The sequence below is a fragment of the Ochlerotatus camptorhynchus genome, unplaced genomic scaffold (genome assembly GCF_037179485.1).
Source record: "Ochlerotatus camptorhynchus isolate MF236.1 unplaced genomic scaffold, CSIRO-AGI_Acam_v1.1 ptg000024l, whole genome shotgun sequence".
Lineage (NCBI taxonomy): Eukaryota > Metazoa > Arthropoda > Insecta > Diptera > Culicidae > Ochlerotatus > Ochlerotatus camptorhynchus.
The window spans coordinates 1,172,600-1,192,910 of NW_027040516.1; the positions used below are offsets into that span (position 1 = coordinate 1,172,600).

General features: G+C 41.7%; 2 protein-coding genes across 3 annotated transcripts in view; one reads left to right on the plus strand and one right to left on the minus strand.

The window, feature by feature from the left end:
- Window positions 1-15,925, plus strand: part of LOC135707116 (lipase 3-like) — a 48,826-nt gene extending 32,901 nt beyond the window's left edge. The window contains exons 2-3 of the mRNA XM_065228850.1: window positions 5,572-5,780; window positions 14,832-15,925. Coding sequence (XP_065084922.1) covers window positions 5,572-5,780; window positions 14,832-15,925 — 1,303 coding nt within the window. The remainder of the gene's footprint in view (window positions 1-5,571; window positions 5,781-14,831) is intronic.
- The window catches only part of Cda5 (Chitin deacetylase-like 5), a 552,116-nt gene that overhangs the window by 306,547 nt on the left and 225,258 nt on the right, over window positions 1-20,311 (minus strand). The window lies entirely within an intron of this gene.

Consider the following 20,311-nt stretch of genomic DNA (forward strand, 5'->3'; position numbering starts at 1 on the left):
TCCGGATCTTCTAGTGGACCATCCTGTAGTCGCAAGCGTCCATAATCGGGTCACAACTCCGAATTAATTCTGATAAGACGTCTATAAGAGGCTTCGAAAAAAAAACTACGGAGCTTCACAAACAGTTTCATTAATTTGCCTCTTTTACGGATGTTTCGGATCTTCTGTAGTCCCCAGAGTACAAATTCCAGTCATAACTACGAATTAATTGAAATAAGTTGTCTAGGTGTGGTTCCTAAAAATTGTCGGAGCTCTAGGATCAGTTTAATCAATTGACTACTTTTACGGATGTCCCGGATCTTTCGGTGGGCCATCCTGTAGTCCCCAGAGTCCAAATTCCAGTCAAAACTCCGAATTCATTGTAATAAAACGTCTATGAGCGGTTTCGAGGAAAACACCGAGCTCTAGGATCAGTATCATGAATTAGGGGGCGACCCCGGCGTAGTGGTTAGCATCCATACCTCTCACGCCAAAGTCACGAGTTCAAATCTCACCCCCGGACAAGTCACGAATGACCCAAGAGCGTTTAAGTGATAAATAAAAAAAAAGTATCATGAATTGATTACTTTAACGGATTTCCCGGATCTTCCAGTCAACCATCCCGTGGTCCTCAAGGTTCATTTTCTGGTCACAACTCCGAATTAATTCTGATAAGACGTCTATGAGCGGTTTTGAAAAAAAAACACGTAGCTCTAGGATCAGTTTCATGAATTGACCACTTTTACGGATGTTCCGGTTCTTCCGGAGGACCAGACTTCTGACTTTCCGGATGCAAAATTATTCCAAAAGGAGGTTAATAACTTTTCAGAAGACACCAGGAAGTTATCTCTTCAAATTACCCTACAATCAATGTTTGTCCCCAATTAGCTCTAATCCCATATGGTACGTGTATTCGTTAATGCCGGTTCCTATTGTGCGGTCCCTTTTAATCGTACTACAGGAATCTTGACTGTAATTTGTATGGAAAAATGTATGGGAAACGGTTCGAAGCTATTCGTTGAAAACCACACATCGATTTGACTTCTGTACAAAATGTTATTATTTTTCATTTATGGCCTTGTGTTCCGCTCATACCTACTGAGGTGCATATAAGTTTGTAGGTATACGCGGTGCACCAGGGCGACAGTAAATCAAAAATAACTTTTTGCACAGCAGCCGAATCGATTTGCGATCTTCAGCGAAGTTCTTCTTTATTGATTTTTTCAATCTAAGGGTTTGGTAAAAAATCTATGATCGTTTGAAAAGCATTTAAACAGTTTAGGACCGTTTCCCGTACATATTTTAAAGCTCTCCCGCAAATCCAGATCGTAACCGTATTCGTTCAAAATTGGAACAGTGGCTGTGGATCCTAATAGTCTTTTTTGATGGAAAATCAGGCTACTGCCAAATTTGAAGGTCTTCAAGATCGCCTTAGGCACTTTTGTTTATTGACAGCGAATAGTTTCAAAATTGGAGGCAGAATAAGATTTTGCTAATGAAGTTCTATCAAATCGTACCTAACCGTAAAAGAACTTACGACTGATTCGATCCACGGTTTCTTTTCCCGTAAGTTATTTATTCCTCTCATCAATCAAACAAGGCACCTGTTGGATATTCAACAGTTTTCACCTAATCCACCGCCATTGACCATCGCTCATCGGATCAACTTGAAGTTTGAAAATCAGCAAAAGCAACGCAAATAAAAAGGCGCAACATACCGAGGTCCGTTTCACTAAACGAACGAACGTTAAAAAAAAAGCGCACACTCGAAGCCCACCGCTGTTTTGTAATAATCTAATTGCCATTTCACGCACAATTTCATAAATCATACACATTGGACATTCAGCCGACTGCTTTCCTCATACCGACTTGCCACTTCCACGAAGGCAGGCGCAAAAGCCGAACGAGCCAAGCGTTATTCGATTTCGATTCCGACACGAATCGTTTAGGGTTTTTACATGGAAATCTACCCGCAAGTCTGACTACCCCCTACCTACCTACCCCAACCGATCAAAATATTTCACTACACACTTCAATCACATGCATTTCCCCTCGGTTGATTCCCTATGGCAGATACTAATTCGAAACGGTTTCCGACATTTTTAGGATTTAAGGAACTGTTCCTCGTTTGGAATGTTCGCTCAAACGTACGGAGTTTTGTATGATGCAAAAAATATATACAGTTGATTTAATTTTCTGCAATCGACCGCCGCCGTTTGTTCGTAGGGGTAACGTCGGTGATGTGGACCATTAAACTCTTGTAAACACGGAACGCTGTTGGTCAAGAAGTACGTCGCTGGTGGTTGATTGCTCTACGATCTGTGACTCCGCGGTTGAAGGTTGCTCGAGAGTTGCCAATGTGCTTACCTGGAAATGGAGGAGAAAGAGAAGGGCAATGCTTGAAAAACCGTTTGCTGTCAGTGTTATTTATGTAAATATTAATTGACGTAATTAGGTTCGATATTGGTTTTGAGATCGATTTCCTGGAAGCATATGCACAGAATGGATTGATGTGATCATTGATCATAGTTTGACGTTCCCAAATGAGCTGTTTTACAGAGAAGTTGTTTCGATGCGTAGTTTTCTAATAAATGATTACAATGCATTAATCGTACCACCGCACGGCCTGTCAACAGCTCCCATTCACTGTCCTTGAAATAATCGGTTCACTGAGCAGCGAACCTATAGATTAAAAATCACATACCGGATTTCCCGTTCAGAACGAACGACTAACCGACATTCGCATAAACATTGGTTCGACTGACTGCATTGCCATTCATCGGCAAATGATACAGCACTCACCTAAGCGGGATACACTTATTCTACACGGTCACTGAGTGGTGGTCAGCTAGAGAGCCCGACTGACGGGTGCGATTTCAACACTAAATTGAGCGCTGCCAGCGTTTGCTTTTTGCAAAAAGGCATTAATACCGGTGTCAATTCGCAGCTTTAAAAACGAGATCGCGTTCTTGACCACCTGGTGCACTTGCATGGCTGTCCGCGGGGCTGGGACTGGGCGATTATCAGCCTAACCATTTGAAATCAAGTGGTGGCTCTACGGTTTTCTATCTGAGAGCAGCTGATGTAAAATCCGGCGCGTGGTTGGGTGAGAGTTAAAGTTCAATAATCAGGTGCTCGTTAAAGACATGTTCATTTTATCCTCAGGGGGGGTTTTGGTATTTTTGTAAACACGTGCCGGCTGAAGCCATTTCAGATTAATTAGCAGTAATAAAAATATCGGTTGCATTCAAAGTGTTTTTGTGTTACTTCATACGCGAAGTTTTCGATTTTCAGAGTTGGTTGGAAATGCTATCTAACATGAAGCTTTAGTGTGATAATTTATTAGCTGGGGAATGATATTATAAGAGAGTAGGTAGATAGTTCCGTTCGAATACGGCAGTATGAAAATTGAATAGAAGTTGAAAATGAGCGAAGGGTCATTAATGCGACAGTACAAAGTCAAACGCACACCTTTTGCCTAATCCGTACGATGTACGCGGAGATTTGAAGTATGTCTTCAAATCTACAGGTAAAAAGTGTGCGCCCGCCTTTGCTCATTACTGTCTGCGGCTGTGGAATAGTTCTAGCGACGTTTCTTCACTACCTAAAGCCCCACGTTGCCGAAAGCATTTCCAGTCGACTTTTCAACTTCTACTCACTATCTATCTACTCTTTTCTAAGATCATTCTCTAGCTAATAAATGATCACACTGAAGCTTCATGTTAGATAGCATTTCCAATCAACTCTGAATATTGATTGGTTAACGGTAATTAGATAATTGAGGGTTGGATGAAAAGTTCAGGTTTTGAAGATTGGTTGTTGGGAAATACATAATCATTACTAATGTTAATAATTAGTGGCGATCGTGCACGGGAACAAATCCAATCTTCGAAATGAGAAAAATGACTAATTATTCCATAAACATAGCGTATTTTCATGTTTTGAAAATGCACCATGAATAATATTCATGATATCATGAGCTATTTTTGTCAGTGTTCACTCAGCAGGCCGCTCTCGATGTGTGATACACGATCGTCTGTTTCCTCGGCAGCAACCATTGTGTGGTTCTCTTCATTGTTCTTCATCAGCAGTTCTTTCGGTCGATGCGTCGTCGACTTTGGAAAGCAACCGTCTCGTGATGAGTGTGTGAGTGCTGACCCCATTTTGCCTCCATTGCTGCAATGGAAGCGCTCTGCCCCCGATGGCGTAATTGCCATACAAGGAAACCACTGAAAGCGGCTCCAGTTCTGATGGAGAAGGCTTTTTGGAATGCGGAAGATAAACTGTTTATTGTTTTGTACCTTTTGACTATAGTTTTAAGATGTATTATGCAATGACCAAGAATCCTCGGCTCTGTAAAGTTAATTCGTTTGAGCCTTATCACATAAATCAATAAACAGCAATGAGCTATTTTTGCGTAGCGCAGTCAAGATTCTAGAAATCATGAATCATCCGAGTTGAAATCATGAGCTAAATTCATGATCAGACTGGATTCGAACCAAAAATCTTGTGATCATCAAACGCTTACTGCTACCACTAGAATATCGGTGCTTGTATAAGATCGAAGACAGAAGGCATATAAGAGATACCTATGTAGTGCGTTTTATGAACACGGTTAGGCAGGTACGTGTTTCGCTTTGTAGTGGTCATGATTCCGCTGCATTATGAAATCATGAATTTCCACCATGGGATGGCAAGTTTTTCATTTCATGACTTTTTACTCATGAAAATGTAATCGGATTTGTTCCCGTGTAGGATTGTGAATCGTAAGGAGATTTCAGGGAGGCTACAGTTTGAAACTACACAAACACCCACCAAAAATGATAAAACTCTTACTTATCCAATAACGGCAACAACTCACGTGATGGCTTGAAACCAGAAAAAGTTATCTTAAAACAATGAAATAGCTTAAAAACAGTTATAATACTTAACACCCTCCACGCAAAAGATACCTATTAATCGACACAAAAAATGACAAACAAACATCAAAATGACTTTTAAAGTACCTCTAGTCGAGGGTTCATTTTTCGTCTACACTTAAAAAAGTTAGCACGTCTGATCGACGTGTTTAAACACTTGATTTTCCATATGCACAATCAAATACCTTTTAAGTGTATTTCACCATGGTTCACTGTGTTCTACACGTAGATTTCTAGTGTTTAAAACTGTGCGAGGTGAATTGTTTGTTCTACAAGGTAAACATCGAAAACGTGAGTTGTGACTTCTTCATTCGAGGAAGTCGCATTCTTCCCCTCTAATGCAGTAGCAAATAAATCTTTTCCTTTTTCTTCTCCTTCTTCTTATTCTTCGCATTTCAAGCTTATTGCTTATCGAATATAAGCTTATAACGTGCTCTCAACTTAGTGTTCTAGATGCACTTCTACAGTTATTAATTGAGAGCTTTCGATTCCTGTACCGTTTTTGCATTAGTATACTTGTGTGGCAAGTTCTCCTCTATATGCCCAGAGAAGCCGAGAAATTTTCCAACCCGAAAAATTCCTATATCGCACCGGGAATCGATCCCAGCCACCTTAAGCATGGAAGCTGTGCCTTTACCGACTAAGCCAAGGGAGGAATATTGAATATTGATAGTAGTAGTAGTAGTAGTAGTAGTAGTAGTAGTAGTAGTAGTAGTAGTAGTAGTAGTAGTAGTAGTAGTAACTACATAGACAATACACAAGCCACACAACATGCAGCGTCACCTACAACATCTTTTACAAGACTGAATCAACCGAACCATGTACAAGGAGAAGCACTCAAAACAGAGCCTCTCTCGTCCAAGCAAGCATGTGTGTCTGAGCGTGAGAGCGCGTTTATTTACATCATACTACACGCTGACTTGATTTCACTCAAGTTTAGAGCAGATCGAGTAGTTCAAATTAGGTTTCAAGTTTTTATTATATTTTGAAATAAATACTGTTATCATTATAATGGAAATGCTTATATTGTATTACAATTATTATTATTATTATTATTATAATTATTATTATTATTATTGATTCAAACTAACCATATCTACCACAGTACTCTTTTCATATACTCTTATCAACAAATATACAAATCCACTAATTTATCAAATTCCAATGATACTACTTCAACATGCAATCATTCAACAGAGCAAACACAAGCTCGCAACTCCTCATAGATTTCTATAATTTTGAAAATTCTCAATCCTTACTCCACAACTAATTATATGAGCTTGCAAGGCTCTCACTTCAGAGTGAAGATTTAAGAGAAAGAAACACAAGTCATCAAATCCATCCATGCTCATATCTACAAATATACAAATCCAATAATCAAATTTCAATAATACCACCTCAAACATATAATCATTAAACTAAGCAAACATAAGCTCGCAACTCCTCATAGATTTGATTCATTTAGACAATTCTCAAACCTATGAGACCAATATGAGCCTCTCAGTTGAGAGTGAAGATTCAAGAGTAAACACTAGTCTTCAGTCAATTCAGTCGATAAAATCATCAAAATATTCTTCAGTTAAACAAGTTCCTACCCCAAATTCCAAATTATCTCATGAGCAAAATCTAAATAATTTAACTAAGCAAACACTAGCTCGCAACTCCTCATAGATTTGATTCATTTAAACAATTATCAACCCTTAATCAGCAACTAATTATATGAGCTTACAAGATTATCAGTTCAGAGTGAAGATTCAAGAGTAAACACAAGTCGTCAAACCCATTTGATAAAATCAACAAAACATCCATCAGTTTAGCAACTTTCTACTCGAAATCCAAAATTACCTGGTCAGCAAAATTGAAATCATTCAACTGAGCAATGACAGTAGTAGCATAACTTTCCATCCTACCGAGGGAAGCTCTTTACTTTCCGCCCATACGTCGGGAGTAGAATAGCTTTTCATTCTTACACCGGAAGCTCTTTACTCTCCGCCCATATTAACAAATCATCAAACATCCTTTCGTTGAGTAAATTTTTACTCAAATTCCAAAATATTCCCTTTCCTTCGTGGTTGTAGCACAAGAACATCAGCCTACCCATGAAGCAGCAAAAACTACGCATAAAACACCAGCTGTTTCCGTGGTGGAAATAACTACCATCGGAACACCGATCTCAGGAATATATCGAAATATATTGATATTGTCTTGCCCCTTGAATACACATTGCTGACATAGCAAGAAAGTTAAATTTCCTAAATTTCACAATATTATCATATTGAATAACCGACACACGTTCATCGACAAAAAATGATTAAATATTACATTTAGGCTATCAATACTACATGTCAGAAGAAAAGGAGCAAAACATCTTCTATTTTTATCGTGGTAGAGACTGCGCATGTAATCCACGTCACTTCCGATCTTTCACTTTCCGAGAGCAAGGAAAACAAAAAATCCGCAAAATCGAAAACTTACCAACTAGGAACACTATGGTCCCCACCGGCTGGGCCAGCCATTGTCGGGAACCAACGCAATTCGCAAAAGCCGGTTCCATCACACACTACCAGGGGTTGAAACTGTTGACGTTTTTTATGTCACTCGCTTCGTTGTCATGCGCGACAGTCTGTTTTTATTCTTATGCTCTACCGTCGTCTCTCTTACACAACACAAACGGTAGAACAACATTCGAGCAAAAAGAAAATTTTCAAATTACTATCATATGACAATGTGTGATTTCGTTCTAATTCCTCAATTAGGTGTAAATTAAACCATTTCTGATCAAAAATGTTATTACTAGGACATCGTTGCTTGATACTTTCAGAATTCACTCAAGCCCACCATCAGCAGCTCTTATTATGAGAAAAACTAAAATACATACATTCGTGACAGTCTTCGGGCGTGTTGTTCAGAATCGGGATGACCACTCCCGTCCATTCTGGAAGGTAGCCAAGGTCTTGAAGACTCATCCTAAACCCGTTCCACCTCTCAGAGTCAAAAATAATGACGATCGGCTCATAATCACCCCTCAGGAGAAAGCAAATGCGATTGGCAACAACATTGCTTCGTCGCATCTGCTTGGCTCCATCATCCAAAGTCCGCTTGAAAATCGGGTTGCAGAATGTGTACAAAACTTGGATGCCTCCCCTTGTGTTGTCTCTCTCAGGAGGTGTCTGTTGGGCCTTTTGCTATACAGCATTTACACTTCTGACATTACTCCCTTGGGCAACGGTTGCGCCATAACCGTCAAGGGAAGGATGCCTCGTGAAATAACAAACAAGCTTCAACGATGCCTTGACGCCTTTGCTGATTATACCAACACGTGGAAAATCAAAATCAATGCCTCCAAAACCCAATCAATAATGTTCCTGCATCGTTAATCTCCCAAACTGAAACCGGCTCCCTCTTGTACTGTAATAATGGATGGCACAAGGGCTGAGTGGTCCACCGAAGTAACATATCTTGCTATGTTATTTGGCGAGAAGTTCCTTTTCCGCTCGCATATAGATAGGGCAGTAGTCATTGTTTAGTTTAGGTTTAGTAGTCTCGGAGGAACCCGGTACATCTGAAAGAGGCCATTGTGATCATTGCTAAGACCAACCATGGATCTTAAAGTAAAATTATAATGTGATTTGGGGTGTCGCATGATGAGTTTTTGATAAATCAATCTTTTACGAATTCCCCAGTGGAATCTGGAATTCACAATTTTGTTCATATCTTCGGAACCATAATTCCGATCGGGGAAAAAAAAAATCAAAAGCAATTCATCTGAAACACATATTCTGGAACTCTTTCCACTGCGCCGTGATAATGATCGACGTCAAGAATGCGTTCAACAGCGCCAGCTGGGAGGCCATCGCCGAAGCACTGCATAGAATGAGGGTCTCTGACAACCTGTGCAGGATCCTGAGGAGTTATGTCTAGAACCGGGGTCTGATCTACGAGACAGACATGAGACAGAGATCGATTAGGATCACAGAGGGAGTTCCACAAGGATCCATCCTTGGTCCAACGCTCTGGAACGGGATATACAACGGCGTGCTAACGCTGAAACTGCCCAAAGGAATAGAGATCGTTGACATTGCGGACGACGTCGTCTTGAAGGAAAACAGGCGAGACACTGGAAGAGGTGGAAGTGTTGACGACCGAGGCGATCGACATGATTGGTAACTGGATGCAAGGAGCGAAGGCAAGGAGCGGAAGAGCTATTGGTAAGTAACTGTGAAGCGGTACAGCGGGCAGAAATAACCGTCAGGGAGCACGCCATAGCCTCGCAGCGTATGTTGAAATACCTGGGAGTGATGATCGATGACCGACTAAACTTTAACATGCCTGTGAGAAGGCTTCGAAGGCCATCAACGCGATAGCTAGAATCATTCCGAACAACGCTGGTCCCAGCAGTAGCAAGAGGCGTCTTCTGGCCAGTGTGTCGTCGTCGATACTGAGGTATGGAGGTCCAACCTGGGTTGCTGCACTGGAAACGAGGCAGAACCAAAGGAAACTACGTAGGTTCCGGCTCGCCATGCCATGCGAGTCGTGAGTGCGTACAAAACCATTTCGTCGGAAGCAGTATGCGTTATCGCCGGAATGATCCCTATCGGCATCACCTTGGTGGAGGACACTGAGTGCACCGCGTAAATAGATGCATTCCCAACTCCTATTAGGTTCGTTACAAGCAGGTATTTCTTACTCAAACATGACTTCGCATATATTTCATGACTACAAACCCCCCACCACCCCCCCCCCCTAGCCCCACATAGTGTCACAGTTAAAGCCCCCTCCGTGTTAATGCAAAACAGGTTAATCTGTTGCAAGATTCCGTTAATAAGTGACATAGCAACAGCACCGCCAGTGATTTCCGGTGTTCAATATAGAGACACTATTCTAAAATACAGACGAAAAGCGCACGTTTTCAAATATTCAAAAAGGAGACCGTGTATTGTTGCAAAATCTCGTCTCAGCCGGAAAATTTACTCCAACTTTTGGAAGAAAGGAATGGAAACCGAGTGAAGCTTCAAGATCCTGCATCGGGCAGTGTTCTAGAAAGAAACGCCGCTCACCTCAAGGAAATCTTCAGCTCCTGTACTATTTCTATTGAAGAAATACCATCGAACTTTGAAGACAATGTCATAAATCCTAATCAACATGTGGAACCATTGCTGGCAGCTCTTTCTTTTGTTTGGTGCGCAGACCGTCATGGCATTCCCAACTCCAATTAGGTTCAATTCGTTTTTGTTGCTCAAACATGACTTCACTTCTATTTCATGACCACCCCCACCATCACACGCAAAACCTCTGCTAATTTAATGTAGTACAATTACAGACATTTCTGAAATTCACAGGCTTTTTCCGCAGACATCTGAAAAAAATCTGGCATCTCTGCTCACCACCCAAGCGATACTCCTCGAGCTGGCTGCTTCGTTAAACACGAGCACGTGTATTCTGACTCTGAGGAATTGCTGTGGACATCATAAGCGATAGTGTGAACATCGTGGGTAAGGAACTTAAAGAGGCAGTAGCGGCGGTGGATCAGAACAGGCTTATGGAGGAATTTGTCACACCAAGAACAACGTGGCGCTTCAAGCCTCCTGCATCGCCGCATATGGGTGGCTGTTGGAAGCGGCTCATTCAATCCGTGAAAAAGGTTCTGTCCCAAATCAAACCGAAAGCTACTTGATCGATGTAGATTTCGGATCGGAAACACTGCAAGGTTGCTGTAGCCAACTCTACTGATTTAAATCACTGAGCCAAAAATCATCGCTCTCTGCTATTAAAATCGCTGGCATTCAATCGGGTTTTCCCTCGATAGAGAAAATCTGTCAGCTGCCTTTTAGTTTATCCTTCGTTCCTTCTACTGCCGGCAGTTCCGGGTCTACCAGCGCAGTCACTTGGTTGGAATAATTTACCCTCGTTCAGCAATCTGTTTGTAGGTGAGGATGCATATTTTATTTCTGTGGTGCTCGCGCGAGTGAATAAATTTTCCCATGCATTCCCAAGTGACCATTTTGGGAAAACCGACCTAGAACTTTGTATGATGAATCCCGTCATGCATCGAGAGAAAGAAACTTGCATTTTTCGCAATTAAATCAATCAAAGTCCTAATCTTGAAGTGTGTTTTCACTAACCTTCCCAACCCAAAATAGCACCATTTTGCAATATTTTTCATTGTGAAAGCTTCCAAGCAATTTTAGCCTATTACCATTATTCACACCATCTGTTCGGCGTGACCAATCATTCGAACCGCGCACACCAACAGTACCTACACGTCGTGATTCACCTGCCTTCACAAGATGACCTACCACAGTGCCGAAATGATTTGAGTTGAGGTACCACACGCAGTCACGACCCACGTTTCAGTGCGAGTCAAACCATTTGCACTCGATTTTCAAATTTAGATCAAACTTCACCTGTCAGTCCAACATTCTGTGCGTGTGTGTTTTTTGGCAATTACTGCACTACCTTCCACAGTGCACAAAAGATATCAAAATTCTATTGTGTCTACTGCGAAAGACCTGTCACTCCGATCCAGCACGGAGGCTTGACAGGTAAATAGTAAGTAATGGTAGGTTAATTCTTGAATTGAATCGATGCCGTGCAATTTTTCCCCATCAATTGCCCGGCGGTTGCGGTTACGCAACTAGACATACGCGCACGAGTCAGTCGCTTTTTTGATCGATTATCGATTTTTATCGTCCGCACTTTGATTTTGCTGCTGCTGCACTGATTATAGCCCATAAACGATTGCATGATAGATGTGGCGCAGAGTGATCCTCCGGCTGCGGCTGGAAATGATCTCTGTTCCTCGTTGCAATCATCATCCTTCCTAGTGACGGCGCACACACACACATAAACACATCGTAGTTGCGGAGTTGGAAAGTTTACTGCACCACCAGCTGCAGATATGCAATTATCGCCAAACGTAAGCGGTACTTTTCTTTTCTTCTTGAGCTCCGGAATGGTCGTCACATACTAACATTAAGCAAAATACATAGCTTGGGAAACTGAGCTCAGGGTGGATTCCGAGATATCAGCGGTGATTGTAGAGTTATGAGCATAACATCAAATCAAACATCGATCGAGGAGGTGCTACTTGTTTGTACATGAGGTAGTTAATGGTATGGATGGGCTTCATAAGCTGATTTCAAAATCGAAGGTAACCCGAGGTGCATTGCACTTGGAGTCGAAATCTAGTTGTTTTATTTGGAGTGTTGGTATTATGAAAAATTGGAAAACTTTTATTGAAAAATAACAGGGCAGTCCCATTCAACTCAGGAAAACAGCGAGATCCTTCAAGAAGATCCTAAAATTAATAACAGTTTAGAGAGGACATTTAGAGAACAAGAAAATGTTGGAAACTTCACAGGAAAAAAACAATCACGATACGACTGCAAAGCTGCGAAGCTCAAAGCTCTTAAGAGCATTTTTTTTTAATTTCAGGGCAAATCCAAAAACATCATCAGAAGAGTAGTGATAACTTCAGAATAGATAAGAGAACTTCAGTGCGGTCAACAAAGATTGCAGGTACTTTGATGAAGTTCTAAGGAATGAAAAGTAATACCGAGGATTTTGAAGAAGTTTCACAGACTGTGGGATAGTAAGGAAACTTCTGTAACATTTCGGGCATTTCAAGGAAGCATCGAAAACATCAAATTAGTTACATCAGCTTCAGGTAAGTTGTAGGCACTTTTAAGAAGTTATTGTAACTTCACAGAGCTTCAGGAAACTCAAGAAAACTTCGAAGAAGTTCAGAAAACATTAGGAAAATTGTGGAGGTTATTAGGGTAGCTCAATGAGCTTAAGGCTGTCACAATAACTTACGTTCAGACTTTCGGGCAAGTCTAAAAACTTTGACCGTTAGTTTCGATGATTTCAAGACAGCACCATGCACGTCAGCAAACTTTGGAGAAACTTTAATAAGTTCACGAAATTTCAGGGAAGTCCACAGAAGTCCTGATCAGTTTTAGAAAACTCTAGATATAGTTTATGAATTTCAAAGACGTACAGAGATTTTCAGGGAAGTTTAAAGATTTTAAGAACCGTTGTTTTTATTTTAGTGCAGTACCAAGAACTTCCGGAGAGTTGCAAGAACTTCAGGATGGCTTTGTCGTCTGATAAAATCGTAATACAAGTCAACCCGAAATTTACAATAACATTGTCTATGATGATAATTTAAAATAGCCCATACCGTGGACCCTCGTAAATCTGAACGACACTTCTTGCATAATAACGGGGTTTATTTTTAATTTGAACTTCAAGTACCTCTACACTGGCAGAGAAGCGAGTTTCTGGTAGCCTTATTTGCAGATTTGTTTTGATCTGCGTTCAAACATCTTATCCATTTGGCCGGTCTTCTGCTCGATTGGAATAACTTTTCCTTTGACTTTGACAGATAATCGATTGTTTCAATTTTGACATGGCATCTGTTTTTAAATACAGCCTCTTTGCATATATGTGCCGCATTTCCTGAATGTCGTATAAAGTCTGGAGCACGCAAAAATTGGTCAATTTCAAATTGGTGTATTTCTGTTAAAAATGCCTAAAAAAAAAACCTGAAATGCTGCATTTGGAAATTGAGTGTATATACAATGGTTGCTTTGATGAGTTTTCACCGTTTGCTCTCCAGTTTTCAAAATGACCTCAAAGCAAGAGGAGCAGCGTGTCAAAATTTTGCTCGCGCAGCAAGAGAATCCGACGTTCTGACGGGCCAAGTTGGCAAAATTGCTGGATGTGGCCAAATCGACCGTGACAAAGGTTTTAAAAGTGTTCGGGGAACGTTGGTCGACCGCCAGGAAGCCTGGAAGCGGCGGCAATCGTAATCCGGACGTGGCAGCGACGAAGAAGAAAGTGGCGGTGAAATATAAGCGGAATCATAACCTCTCCATCCGGGACGTCGCTGGCAAGCTCAATGTTTCCCATACTACTGTGCAGTGGGCCAAGAAACGAGCCGGGTTGTCGATGTTTAAGAAGGTGAAGGTGGCGAACCGAGATTACAAACAAAACACGTCGGCAAAGCAGCGGTCCCGAATGCTGAATACGAATCTGCTCGAATGTGTCGTCATGGACGAGGAAATTTATGTTTTATACCACATCAGGAAAAGGGAAGGTGGTTGAATTTTTCAAAACCATCAAACCATCGAAGTTCCCGAAAAAATATCTCGTCTGGCAAGCATTTTCATTACTACGGGAACCATCAATCAAAAGATCTACGTCCAGGAGTGCCTGGAAAAGCGGCTGCTACCATTCCTAAAGCAACATAATAGACCTGTGCTGTTCTGGCCGGTCTTGGCGAGCTGTTACTATGGGAAAAGGGCAATCGAGTGGTACGATGCGAACAAACGTGGTTGTGGTACCCAAATACCACAACCCTCCCAAAATTCGGCGGCGAATAAGGTCGATGAGACCGCTGTGCAAAATTTAATGGAAGGGTTTAAGCGGAAGGCACGGCAGTTCGGATTTGGCAAACCAAAAGAATAAACGAACATTTTTTTCCTTTAAATATAGGAATTGAACTACCAAAAGAAAAATAAGAAGATTTTTGTGATACGAATTTTGACTAAAAGAAACCATTTTTTTGTCGACCAATTTTTCCGCGTTCCAGTCTTTACCACCACAATAGAATCGCATCAGCCAACTCTACTCGTGTAACCGAAAGAATAATCGTGCTGATCGACCATTGCGTGATTGCAACTACTAGGCCCATTTTGAGCCATCATGCATGGATTAAACTACAATTAACAAGCTACCATCAAGTGCGCTACTTCCCGGGCTGACCGGCTATAATTGATGTCATTATTCTCATCAGTTCGACTCTGAAAATGACGGAACGTGGTCTGCTTTTGTGGTTCCTGTATACGGTACTAAAACACACGCTCGCTTTCAATCCGGATGAATTGCTGGTAAGACTCATTCCACACCCGTGCCCATTTCCTTCGCCAGTGACGCCAGACTTCTTCCCCCAGAAATCCTCCATTACGAAGCACGGATTCCCTGTAGAGCTGCACAAAGTGACCACCGAAGATGGTTACATAGTAACGGTTGCTCGTATTCCCAACCACGGTAAGACACCGCTCCTAATCATGCACGGTATGTTTGGATGCTCGGTAGACTTCACCTGTCAAGGTCCGGAAAAATCTCTTGCCCTTTTGGCGCACAGCGCAGGATTCGATGTCTGGATGGGCAACAGCCGCGGCACAACCTACTCCAAAAAACACGAATCACTAGATTTGAAGTCCCGTGCCTACTGGCGATTTAGTTTCCACGAACTAGGCTTGTACGACCTATCCGCAATGGTGGACTACATCTTAAAGACCACCCTTCGAAGGAAGTTGCAATACATAGGTCACTCGCAGGGTGCGACCCAGTTGTTCGTGCTGAACAGCCTTCGTCCCGAGTACAACAACGTATTCATCAGCGCTCACCTGTCGGCTCCCGTTGCCTTCATACACCATGCAACATCTCCGACATCAATTTTGGCAAGCCGCGTCGATGAGTTGGAAGGTGCCGCTCGACTTACCGGAATATACGAGGTCAACGGAAGAGGAAACAATTCCTACATAGACGCCATCGTAGCTGCGACTCGAGCCGGATTCATACCACCGGATCTGCTTCTTGTCAACGTTTGGTATCTCTTGGGTTACCACGACTCCATCAACCGCACCATGCTGGTCGATCTGCTCAAGTACAGCCCTGCCGGTGGCTCCATCTACCAAATGCTGCACTTCTGTCAGCTGTTTAACGCGAAGAACTTCCAACAGTACGACTTCGGGACGAAAGAGAACCTCCAACGCTACGGAAACGCCCGTCCTCCGACCTATCCGCTGTACAAGGTCACAACCCCGACCTATCTCTACTACAGCGAACATGACAGCATCAATGAACCGGGAGACGTCGACGCCCTGGCCGAGCGACTACCCAACCTGCAGCTCAAGTACAAAATTCCGGTCCGTCGGTGGAATCATCTGGATTTCCTCTACGGATCCAGTGCGCACCGCCTGTATCAGATGATTTTGTCCACTCTGGCGAAGCCGTGATCACCACTTTACGACCTGTCACAAATTTGTTTTCTTTTTCATTTCTTTTGTCGCGGGATTGGGGTTGTAGCAATAACAGCGGCTCTTCACAGGCTGTTATAACAACACAGTTTGTTGGTTTTTCTCTTGCTTCTGGCAAATATGACACCTGATGAAGCGGTGGGCACGTGCACGCGGTGTATCTGTTTTGGAATTGGCCATAAACAGGCATGCGGTTGGAAGAGAGTTTGCCATTACTGAGGGGGGAGACCGGTAATCTTTGCGCGGTTTATGATGATGGTAAAAGGGGTACTTGTTTGTGGCGTCTTCGCAAGAAGAAGAAGGTTTATTGGACAGATTTTGCACCGAGTGGACGAGACCCGTGTAAGTTAAGCGAAAAATGTAAACAACTGCGTTAACGAGTGATTTACGTGGTGAGGATGGACTTGAGCTGGGAAAATTATTATTCACCAAAATAAACGGAAATGGCAACGGACCGATGTCTTTTATTTGTTTTTGTTCAGTACTGGGGGAAATTTGTGCTTCTGTAGCTAGTTGCCATAGCACTCTGGGTCAGTTCGCATATATTATCAGAGATCAGATTTTAACTGCTTTCAAATTTCTTGTTTTAAGTAGGGCTCGAACAAAGCAAATGACTAAACCAAAACCCTTATTAATCCACCTATTGGTGGCAAGTGCCTTGCTTGTGCTCTCTATGTTCAGAATGGTAACTATCTGCTGAAGCTGTCTATAATTATTATAACACAGAACAAGGCAGTAAATAGGTTCATTTCATTTTGGTTCCCATCACAGGGGCATCCGGAAAATTCGTGAATTTTGTTAATGTTATACTCTTGATATCAGTTCCCCAGGGGTACCCAAAAGCATTTCCGCATGAAAGGGAATGTATAAGCAGGAAAATTAGTTTACAAGTTGACTTATTTAGCGGTGCCGGTGGTTTAGTGGTATGAGTGATGACCCCAGCAGGCCTGGGATCGAACCCCAGTCGGCGCCGCCGGGATGTTCTGATCACGCCTTGGTCCCCGGTTCATGAGTAATGGGTCGATAGGTCGGTAGCATTGGTGCTCAGCACGGACAACAAGATCAACGGAAAACAAATCAAGAGAAAAGAAAGTTGGCTTATTTTTTGATATTAAAGGAAGTTAACAGATCAAAGTTTGCAAAAGTTTTGAACAAATTTTCTAATTTTGTATATCTAACTTTCCGTAGATTTTTTAACATCTTACCGAACCATTCAGCAATTTAAAAATAACTGAGCAACTAAAAGCTGGATTAGTATTTGGGACAGTTATACTTTTATGGGAAGATTTGTTCATGAACAAAATGTCAAAGTCGTAACTGCTTTTGAGCAACATTACTTCAAATATTAAATTGTCGAAACTGTTAGCTATCCAACGCTTGATAACACTACCATCAGGTACCCAACCTTGAAGTTGAATGTGAGAAATTAATTTTCAGTAAAAAAGCTTTGAGTAGCTGTCATTCGTTCATCTGTAGTCAATGTACCGTAAACCGCAGGAAAATTTATCACGTAAATATCGAAAAAAATTCTACGAAAGAGGACATTGACGAACAAATGGTATGACAATCAGTAGATAGGAGGACATTCTTTTTACATGATAACTAATCGTATTTGTATGTTTAGTTTATTGTTAGGACACTTTTTGTAATTCTTAATTAAAAATGTTAATATGGGGTAAAATTCAAATGCATTTATAACAAATCATCTCTATAAATTTGGCCTTTCTGAATCAGAAACAGATGCTTAAATCCTTGTGCAAAGTGTATTTGCAGCAAAAATGCCTTAAATTATTTTTGAAAAAAAACAACATTGAATTCATGATACTCGACGCATTTTACCGTTATTTATATATCTGGATTCAACGGCACTTATTTTATTAAAAAAATCCACTTGCAAGCTTATGATAACAACCACTGCAACTCTACGAAGGTTTATTTGAATAATTATATTTTATGCTATTGAACATCAGTTAAATAAAATTTGAAAATTATGTAGCAAAAGTTTCGGCAGAAGTTAGCCAAAGTCATTCTAATCCACAAGCCTGGCAAAGACCCTACCAATGCCAGAAACTATCTCCCAATCAGCCTCTTGTCCTCCATGTCGAAGCTATTCGAAAAGTTGAAACTCAGCCGTCTGCTGGTGTTTAAAGGGTGTCCCACATCAAATTGCATCACGGAAAAAACGCTGTAGAAAATTACTCATTGCGTATTTTCTCTTGAAAATTTGGGTAGAAGTGCTTTAGAGTGTATTGTTTACACTTTTTTTTATCACTGTCAGTTTTTCGAAAGTTGAAAAAAATGGCGTTACCCAAAAAGCAACGTCGCGAATTCATTTTGAGCAAGCACCTGGAAAATCCTCAACTCTCTCATCAGGACATTGGAAAACAACTCGGAATCGTGCAGTCAACGGTGAGTCGTGAGATTAAACGTTACTACGAAACTCTGACTAAATGGATGTTCCACTAGTGATCAGGATTTCAAGCGTCTTGTGAAAGCGTTTAAGCGGAATCCCAATGGTTCGGTGTGGCCAAAAAGTTGAATCTGTCCAAGTCTTTCGTTCAGAGAGCCAAGGACCGGGAGGAACTGCATACGTACAAAGTGCAGAAGGCTCCAAATCGTGACGAACGGCGAAATACGGTGGCAAAGTCACGGGCCCGGAAACTGTACACCCAGATGCTATCGAAGCTTCATTGTTTCATCATGGATGATGAGACTTACGTCAAGGCGGACTTCCGGCAGCTTCCGGGGCTACTATTCTTCACCGCCCAGCACAAGTTTAATGTTCCCGAGGAAGTAAGGAAACAGAAACTTCAAAGTTTTCCAAGAAATACATGATTTGGCAAGCGATCTGCTCATGTGACAAACGGAGTGCGCCGTTCGTGACTACCGGGAATGTAAACGGGGAGATCTATATCAAGGAGTGTCTACAGAAGCGTCTGCTTCCTCTGTTGAAGCAACACGAGGGCCCTACGATCTTCTGGCCGGATCTAGTCTCGTGCCACTATTCTTATGTTTGATGATTGCTATAATTTAGCACATTAAACAGACTCTGCTTTAAATATTGATTCAATTTAGAGAGGCTCTACTGTCTGCTATGTCATAATCGATTGTTGATGTATTCATTGTCGCTGGGAATATTTCACTTCAATACCTAATCAATTCTCCAACTTGCTGCTATAACAAAGCAAATTTTCGAAAAGAGGATCGACAAAATGGTAAGTTTTGCAGATTTCATCTAGTAAGAGAAAAGATTTTCATTCGTTGTTTGTATCAGGTTAAAATGTCAAAAGTTTGGAAGCATTTTACCAAACATTTGGCAGACAAGGCATTGTGTTCTCGTTGTTCGAAAGTGCTGGAATACAAGGGTTTCAGTACATCCGGACTGACTCGAAATCTCGAATCAGCTCATAAAACGAGCTTGAAACGACCATCAGAATCAGCAGTGCTCTTCAAAAGGATTGAAAACAGCAAAACAATCAAATTTTTCAGGCTGCTTGAAACGCAAAGAATAACCTGAGATAGTTGCGAAGCTCGCTGCTCTTGATGAATTCTCGATCGCTGGAATCGAGAAAAGTACTTTCATCCGCCAATCGCTTCAGAACATAGGATTATCTTTGCCCACTAGAAGTACACCGTACACCACATCGGGGGTACGGCGCCAACTGGGATTGATCCCAGGCCTGCTAGGGTGAGAGGTAATGACGCTTACCACTACAATTTGAGCGAGGTTATCTCTGTTTATACTTTTTAGTATGACGCGCTTGACATAGATGGCCCACAGCGACTCACGAAGATCTACTGATACCGATCAATAGTGGTGCGGCTTCTTCCTCCTTCTATGGATGCTCATGCGGGCTGCAGTTCGTTGTGTACTGGAGAACAATGTTCAACGCCACGCGCCGAAAGCACTGCCGCACGGTGATTTGAACTGAATCCGATCAGCGATTGAGGGCAGCCTTGATAGCTACTTGCCTTCGGGGAGCCTTTTGTTGTGTACTGGAGAACACCACCACCTACCACGCGGAGAATGAATAAACGCCGTTTGGTGAGACCGGATAGAATTCAATTTAGAAATCTGTTTTGGGGAAATCGCTTTTCGCAGGCAATGAGTGATAATTTTAAGTATCGTAGCAACAGTTTCACATTCGTGCAATTTTCAATAGTGGCATTTTGAAAAATGATAAAGTCTTAACTTTAGCAGATACGTAGAAATATTTCTGATCGATTGGTGATAAAATTATTGGAATTGATCCAGGGGCAGCTGTGTTATTAACGTTCAAAATCTCCCATAATTTTGTTACATGTTCCATTTTCGGTATTCTCAAAGTGTACCCCCATATAGAAATCACAGACGTAGTCCTACGT